General features: G+C 40.1%; 1 protein-coding gene across 3 annotated transcripts; it reads right to left on the reverse strand.

The window, feature by feature from the left end:
- Positions 1-611: 611 nt before the first annotated feature.
- On the reverse strand, positions 612-3,087 carry LOC118782162 (pro-adrenomedullin-like). 3 transcript variants are annotated; one of them, XM_036535450.1, is made up of 4 exons: positions 2,984-3,087; positions 2,293-2,408; positions 1,900-2,025; positions 613-1,670 (listed from the first exon to the last, which is right to left on the reverse strand). In XM_036535450.1, the coding sequence occupies exons 2-4, from the start codon at positions 2,394-2,396 to the stop codon at positions 1,367-1,369; spliced, it is 534 nt and encodes a 177-aa protein (XP_036391343.1). In that variant the 5' UTR covers positions 2,397-2,408; positions 2,984-3,087; the 3' UTR covers positions 613-1,366. The 3 variants fall into 3 exon arrangements, with proteins under 3 accessions (XP_036391341.1, XP_036391343.1, XP_036391342.1); XM_036535449.1 differs by lacking the exon at positions 2,984-3,087 and having other exon boundaries at positions 615-1,027; positions 1,388-1,670; positions 2,293-2,499; XM_036535448.1 differs by lacking the exon at positions 2,984-3,087 and having other exon boundaries at positions 612-1,670; positions 2,293-2,499.
- Between the last annotated feature and the right edge of the window lie 5,225 nt (positions 3,088-8,312).

The following is an 8,312-nucleotide window of genomic DNA, read 5'->3' on the forward strand; positions in this document are numbered from 1 at the left end:
AGGCTTTTCACTTTTTTTCCATGAGTGCCATAGAAAAGTAAAAATTGTCATGTAACAAACTGTCATGTAAATGTGTAATGTAATGCCAGAGTTGGTTGGGTGAGGGCAATTTGCCAAACCGGAATGCGGCTGGCACCCTGGTCACCGGGGGGAAATATTAACGAGACCCTAAAATGTCTTAACACAAACCAGGTGCCACACATCAGGTCTGCAGGCCGAGAGAACTGGCCAATGCATTCATTCTGTGTTTGAGAAAGGAGGTCAAGGCAATGTCATGTTTCATGTATTGAAATATTTATTGTTTGACCATGTTGCTCAGTTTGAAACCAATAGAATAGACCACATATACACATATATTATAACACAGCAATATAAAATAACAGTTTTTCTATAACCACAGTCTGAGCCACCTAGCACACAAGGTAAAAAAACAGCACAAACAATAAAGCTACAATGCCCTTATATTTTTTAACTATATAAAAATAGTTCATAAAATAGATCTCCATAAGTACAGTTATATGTAACAGATATAAAACATTTTAAATAGTTATACTTTTACATTTTAACTTATATACACATTGATATTAAAAATATTTATATAATATATAGTGATTGCACATTTCTCTATAAAAAATCAACTTCAAGTATGATATCATCCTTAATGGACTTGCAAGGCTATTGAATAGATTCTAAGATATGTCCCCTCAATACAGTGTCCAAATGCTTGGTTTAATATAGCTAAAGAGCTTTATTGCTCTAAATTTGAAGTCCAACTCCATGTGGTATCTCCATTCCTGGCAGTGCTGATCAGATCTTTTTTTTTCACTCAATGAGACGGAGTTCAGTCATTTGGTAAAGTGTGAGAGTCAGAGCAAATGAAGGCTGGTGTTGTGTCTTCCTGGCACTTTCCTTCTGGAGAGAGGAATGTGCCTCGCTCGTGTCACCCCCTCAAACTGTCTCCTGTCCCAGGGCTGTGAGAGAGGACGCTCTGCTGTGTCCCAAGATTCATGTGGAAATTCCTTCAGAGCTAGGGGAGACAGAGAAGCGTGTCAAGTCCCAATGTCCTGGGGAAGGATGTAGATTCCCCATACATGTATGTCCCATTAGCCATTCCTCAGTGCACACCGCTACCCTCTCCATCCCCCATCTAGTCCTCTGATAGAGTGTTCCCCTCCCCCGGTGTGACCTGACCATCGACTGCCTCGTGCTCTGAGTCGGCGCTGCCAGCAAATGCAGCTCCTCAGTGAACTGTAACATATTGGAGCGCATTGGGCGGGAGTCTGAGGCACCTGTAACATTTTGACACTGGCCAAAAAATCTTGGCCACAAAGCGCCAGGATGCCTCCCTCCTTTGCCTCCTCCCGCCTCATGTCCGTCGGAGGAGCACCTCCAATCTGTGCACTCGGCTGTTTGTGGTCCTCCACACGGGCCGCAGCCGGCCGCCCTCCAGTTGTAGAGTGGCATGGCGATTGGGGAGCGAGCGACGCCTCCGGCCATACCCCAGCGGGCTGATTTTGTCCATGGGGGCACTGCCGACCTTGAACTTGTTGTTGAGTTGATGGATGCGGTGCGCCAGGTCGTGCACCGTGCAGGTGCCCAGGGAGCAGCCTGATCTCCTGGTCTGACTGACCGAGTTCTTGGACCTCTTCGCCCGGATGTTGATGTCCGAGCTGGGAGAGAGAGGGGAGGGAGAGAACGTTAATCCACATGCTGCATTCCTGGGCTGACTCCACTTGGCTCAGGGATCTCCTAACTGCTTACTTTATTCTAACTTGTTTGTCATGTTTGATCAAACTTATCTGGTTTTGAATCAGCATCAGACTGCACAAATATGACAAGTGTAATATATGAAGTATAACTTCAGTTAACTAAATTAAATAAAATGAATCCTCTTCTTACCTGGAATGAGGTGATAATGTGTCTTTGACATCTTCTGGTCTCACAAACTGTGTTGAGTCTACTTTGCTCACCACAGAAATGCTGCTTAAATCACGTTTACTTCTGCTCTGCAACCAGACATTCAACCTGCAAGACAGAAAAATCTATCAGTGAAAAACAACTCCAAAATCTCCAAATCAAGCTACAGCACATACTGCTCAAACTCCAATAGGACTGAAAAATCTGGTGTTTTACAGAGGACATTACATTCATTTAGCAGACACTCTTATCCAGAGTGACTTCTAGTAAAATAGAACATGAGTGTATCCATTTAAGTTTAGATCAGAATAATGCTGTAGGCTGAGGAATGTGGCTGGTTTAATAAGAAACAAATGAGGAATTCAATCAACTCACCTTCTTTTCATCTCTGAGCTCAAGTCAAATTTTGTGCTCTCCACACTTGGAGCGACAGTGGCTAGTAGGCACCAGCAGAAGACAGACTGAAGGAGAAGTTTCATTCTGAATGGAACCTGGGGAGAAAGTAAAACATGCTTGTTAGTCATTTACCCATCTCTGCTGAGGATGAATTAATAATTCAGCTGAACCTGAACTGGGTTGCACAAGAGAGAGTCCAAAAGCCCAGTTATTTGCACTCATTAGTTGTTTATTTAAGAAGTCAGGCTGAGGTTACGCTCTGCTCTGCTAAGTAAACTGACAGTCATCCCTTTGGCCCCTGTTCAGTGTTAGATTAGACAAGCACAGGCCATAGACTTGGGCTTTTACAAGTCAAGAACATTTTGCTTTAGGCTGCCCTGTGCAAACTGGATTACCTTCTTTTCCAAACTCCAACACAGAATAGAAAATAAAAGCGTGTGTTATTGGCATAGAGAGAGTTAAGACCTGTTCAGTACTCCTTTTGTTTGCATGATACATGTCATGCACAAGTCAGCTCCTCCACTTGATAAGAAAGGCACAACTTATATAACAACGGTGATAACCAGACCCGGTCAACTGCACTTCAGCCTTGACCCCAAGCACAGATCAAAGCAGCCACTGGACAATCACAGACATAAGCAGCATCAGATTCAGATAAAAGAGTACATACCTGAAATTCTTTATAATCCACCTGGCTAAATTGTTGAGAAAGGGTCTGTAAAAATAGAGTAGCCCCAGACGCTTCAAGGTTTCTGTTAGCTCTGTGAAGCAGCTGTGACACTTCTAATGGTCTGAGTCTCCAAGCCAGACATGGGAGCCTTTATACTGATGGTGGGAGGGGCTCCATGACTGACAGCCTCCCTCATCTCAGTCCCATGCCAGAACATTACTGTGAGACATGCTCTGCCTATTAGTAAAACAATGCAATACTAATTTCCAAAGAAAGGGGAATTTTGGGAATGACATTACAGGGAATGAAACATTCTGTGAAATTTATTTTTGCTCAGCTGAAGGTGACCATCCATAATGATGCAGGATTTGGGTTATTTGAAGCTGATGTGAGTTTTCAGATTGTCCACTTTCAGATTTTTAACTGTTTGTATGTTGGTGTATTCTACTGCCTTTTCTCACTGTGTAGTTACTTTGTAACTACACTTTGTAACTACTGTAGAAACATCTTCATGTGTTAGCCTTCTGGCTCTTTTATTGTGCATAGTTAATATTGATTTTTGACCAGTGCCAACAAAAATAACAGTAGTCATTGCTCACACCTTAGCAATTTGTTGATATATTAGAAAGTAGGTCTGAGTACACATAGTGAATGGAAATTCATTTACATTGATGTTTGAGAGGTGAAATCTGGAGTGATGTTTGAAACTGAGGGAGTAATTTTTTGTCCATTAAAGGAATTCACCTCCAGATATGCTTAACTGTGGAGTGAATGCTTTTGATGGATTGGCATGTCAGAACAATTGAGGGGGGAAAGATTCAAAAACTATTGAACCTAGACAATTACACGTGCCAAATAATTCACTTCCCTAGCAAGTCTGAATAAATATCTTTAATAACTCTTTTTACCTCTTAAGTTTATAAGTATATAAAGATTCCAAGGAAAAATAGTTTAATTAGTCTTAATAAGTCTATGTCTTACAGTACTGATGGTATTGTAAATAGTACTGCAATTACTAAAATTGTTATGGCTTGTTCATTTGAAAGACATCAGTGGTGTTATTACACCACTTTGCAGGAATTATAAATTCCTATTGCCTTAATTGAATGACACTGTCTCTCTCCCTCATCCATCCACTGACTTTATAGCGATCTCTGCTGAGGTCCAGAAATCTCTTTAAGGGATATGGACTTGACAGGAAAGCCTTCTAGTACATGCTGGGTTTCTGAGAGTGAGAGGTTTTATGTCCCAGAGCAGTAATTTGAAATGCCATGACTTCATGTAACTGAAGGAAAAGCAAGCCACATTCCTTCAAATTGAGTTCAAAATACATTTCCACTGTTGGGTATGCTCACGAACATGCAGGTGATCCAAACTGATCCAGCATGAAAAGTCTGTAGATAATAGAAGTGAAAGACTAAACATGTGAGCGATACAAAGTATATGTCAGAAGAGGTCATCCAGCAGATGGTGATTACAAGGGCCCCTGGGGGTAAATATTTTGCTTGAGATGCCATCAGCATTAGAGCAGGTACAACTTTTGTTTTTCATAAGATTTAACCAATAGCAGACCCCACCGTGGTGAGGGTACCACATGTGCAATGCTGTGGATAATGTGTTGAAATGTGCTGGTGCAATCACCAAGAAATGTCAGTAAGCCATTGCTCTTCAAATACATGACTTTGTTTTAAGCTTTGAAAAAGATTTAATTCCATGCTGAAGAAACAGAAGTGTTTAAGGAAATCACAGTGAATTAGAAAATTAGCAACCTTTACTGTGAGGTACCTAGACTTGCAAATAAGCATTTAGTTTCTTGTGGTTATGGTAACAACACGTAAAGTGCTCTGTGATTGCTCAGCATGTATTCTAAACAACTGATAAATAGCTTGTACGTGCTCAGCAAGAACATACTGTAAATGTTCCTCACTTTGATGGCTTCTGAAGATAATTTGCATAGTGTAGCTTTAAAAATTGAGCATTTAGAGCTCTTGTATCCATAATTATGTTAAACCAGTTTCACTTAATTTTGTCATATATCTTGTCAAGCATGATGTACCTTAAATGCTTGTATTTCAACAAATGATAGAATGCAAGCGTTTTAATAATACAATTTAATAAGTAATCTTCTGTATACTCACTTCATCATGTTTCAGTTTGTAACACGGTAAAAAAATCCACTCTGTAACAAAATACTCATTTGATGACTACTTTGTAATGACAATTGCCTGCCTGCTGTCCCTCTGCACTTGAGTAATTTTATCCATATACAGTGTGATGCATTTGTTTACATTGCGTAATAATGACAACCTCGTGTGGCTGTTTGTGACTAACTCCTTATATGGCAAAAGATTGTTGGCAGAATATGTGGTGACAGAGTTGGGGACTGGACTGACAACTGCATTGCCATGGATATGACACTGATTTGGCTGATTATTTACTGTAGGTGGAGACATGTTACACCACTGTGAAGAACACATCCAGTCTTTTTTTTGGAAAGCAAATAATGTGCTTGGCTGTTCCATGAGTGATTCATTTTTATAAAGGTGGGGCTGAGGTTCATATGTGTTATTGTTGTTGTTATTCCATCTACCTGCGGTAATATTTTGGAGTTAGGTATAGAAAGAATCCCAACAAAGTAACAGTGTTTCATGAAGGTCATATGCTGAGATCGTATGCATGTTTACGTCATCTTTATAAAAAAAAAAAAAAAAAAGACAACAAAAACCTGAGTGCAAATCTTTTATGTATGTAGTATTGAATTTTTTCATCCATGCAACTGTTTTCAACAAGAAGGTATTATACTTCTATTAAAATATGTCTTGGAAAACTCATGAAAACACATACACTGACACACCCACGATGATGACTAAATGAATCATCTGCGCTGTCACCAAGGTTTCAGTTGACCTGGAAACCAATTGAGGCAGACACATATTTTCCTCAATGGCTTTGTGATTCTGCCCCCTTGCACCACATCTGCACACCTAGTCGACGCATACTTTGGTTTAGACTGAAAAGGGCTGTAACTGCTTCCAACAGTTAGAAAAAACATTGGAGTGATTAAATCAAAGAAATCAGAAAATCAAAGCATTTCTGTGTGGCTATGACTCAGGTTCTCAAGGCATTGACATCTACACAACATCTCATCTAACATTATCGACTAGCCCTCACACTACTGTCCACAGCGTTTTACCACACACATTCAAATCCTTTGGAGAGCTCCAGTGTTACTCCAATATTTGCTCCTCTGCATGACTCAACATGAAGATGAGGTTAGGATTCAATGAGAATGTCCTCTACAACAACCAGGGCTCAGAAACACTTGTGATCTGCCTCTTGTAACTTTCTTCTGGAAATAAACTGTACCTTCAGCACTAGTTTCACAAAGTAATATTGATAGGTTTGTTCTCTAAAGAAGTACCCTAGGTGTTTTTCATGCAGATATTCCTTGTTTTGCCAAGAGCACTGGAGAGAGAACATGAACTTGAACCATGTTGTGGATCTGAAATGTTTTAAAGCTTTTCAGTTTCTGGCAAAAACAGGGGATGAGGAAAATCACAGAGCTCCAGTGTTTTTCCACACCAGTGTGACCATTCCTCTCCATGTTTGGCTGGGGACATCCATAGGCACCACCAACACTGTGTAGCTGAGAGTTTGTACACAATATGTTTTGACCTTATCAGTATAGCATATCTTGTGTCTCATATGTCATGTCATATCATATCACATCATAGCAAATTGTAGCATATCATATCACAATCATATATTGCAACCACTGATGTCATGATTGATATGTAAGTAGCAAAGCTATATACACTATATGGACAACAGTATTCGGACGCCTGACCATTACACCAACAGGGACTGTAATGACATTGTATTCAAATACATATACTTTAATATGGAGTTGGTCCCCCTTTTGCAGCTATAACAGCTTCCACTCTTCTTGGAAGGCTTTCCACAAGATTTTGGAGTGTTTCTGTGGGAATTTGTGCCCATTCATTCTGTAGAGCATTTATGAGGTCAGGCACTGATGTTGGACGAGAAGGCCTGGCTGGCAGTCTCCGATCCAGTTCATCCCAAAGGTGCTTGATGGGGTTGAGGTCAGGGCTCTGTGCAGGCCAGTCAAGTTCTTCCACACCGAACTCATCAAACCATGTCTTTATAGTCCTTGCTTTGTGCACTGGGGTACAGACATGTTGGAATAGAAAAGGGCCTTCCCCAAACTGTTGCCACAAAGTTGGAAGCATAGCATTGTCCAAAATGTCTTGGTATGCTGAAGCATTAAGATTGCCCTTCACTGGAGATAAGGGGCCTAGCCCAAACCCTGAAAAACAGGTGTGGCCAAATACCTTTGCCCATATAGTCTATCTTCTGTTGTTATTTTTTTTTTTTTTTACGTTCATTACAGTACATAGTATTATATAGATGTTTTTTTTTTGTTTGTTGTTTGTTTGTTTTTTTTTTTAATGCAAAGTCTCTGAATACCTAAAGTCAAATAATCAATACAGGATGCCTGCGTCTTTCCCTGTCCAGCAGGCTACAATGAGATATGCACTGCTTCCGTCCCATAACACCTGCAACAGAGGGGAACTCCACAGTCTAATCTGGAAATTGCCTCAGGCCTTTTCCAAAACAAGGAATAATGAAATATCAAATCTTATTGCAATGACTTTTGCATGAATTATCACAGGGCATAAATCATAACTGGGTCATGATGCTCTATATGTAGTATGTAAGCTGCAGGGGGTCTTTGCTGCAGCCTAAACTTTCTAGAATATGTAGCCTATTTTGTTTAAACGGAAAACATACTGTCCAGTGATGAAATAAACGTTACCATTGATAAATGGTAAACATATTACCATTGATCTTTTTCGTTAAACAAAAAGGAAGAATTTTATCTTGGGTATGCATAAGTCATATTACATTTTCTATGATAGCATCGCATATTAACTAAATTTTTTGAAAAAGATTTTATGGTATTGCTTTTACTCAAAAAGGAAGCAATTACTCTCCTTGTGATTACATCGTGAGCTTCCAACAGGAAACGTTTAACAAGCCTATGTAAAAAAAAAAAAGGAGTTTCCCCATGTCCTGTTCCAAATGTAAATGTTTCTGTTTGTGTTTTATATTTTCTTTATTATTGACTGTAATACTGAGTATTAAATTCGCCTGTAGCACATCGTCCCTTCCTTCCGACCGCACTCTTCCTACCCAGCGAGCAGTAGCGGGCTGCCAGCCTGTTTGAATATCACACGATTCTCTGTTGGTAAACTAGAGCATGGCCCACGCCCATGGAGGGTCACTTGAACAGTCGCACGCACGCGCA

The sequence above is a fragment of the Megalops cyprinoides genome, chromosome 8 (genome assembly GCF_013368585.1).
Source record: "Megalops cyprinoides isolate fMegCyp1 chromosome 8, fMegCyp1.pri, whole genome shotgun sequence".
NCBI classification, from domain to species: Eukaryota; Metazoa; Chordata; class Actinopteri; order Elopiformes; family Megalopidae; genus Megalops; species Megalops cyprinoides.

Coding starts and splice junctions, on each gene's coding strand:
- LOC118782162 (XM_036535448.1), bottom strand. CDS start 2,441: ATGACTAACAAGCATGTTTTACTTTCTCCCCAGGTTCCATTCAGAATG. Junction 2,026..2,292: donor AGCTCAGAGATGAAAAGAAG/GTGAGTTGATTG, acceptor TCTGTCTTGCAG/GTTGAATGTCTGGTTGCAGA. Junction 1,671..1,899: donor ACATTATCACCTCATTCCAG/GTAAGAAGAGGA, acceptor TCTCTCTCCCAG/CTCGGACATCAACATCCGGG.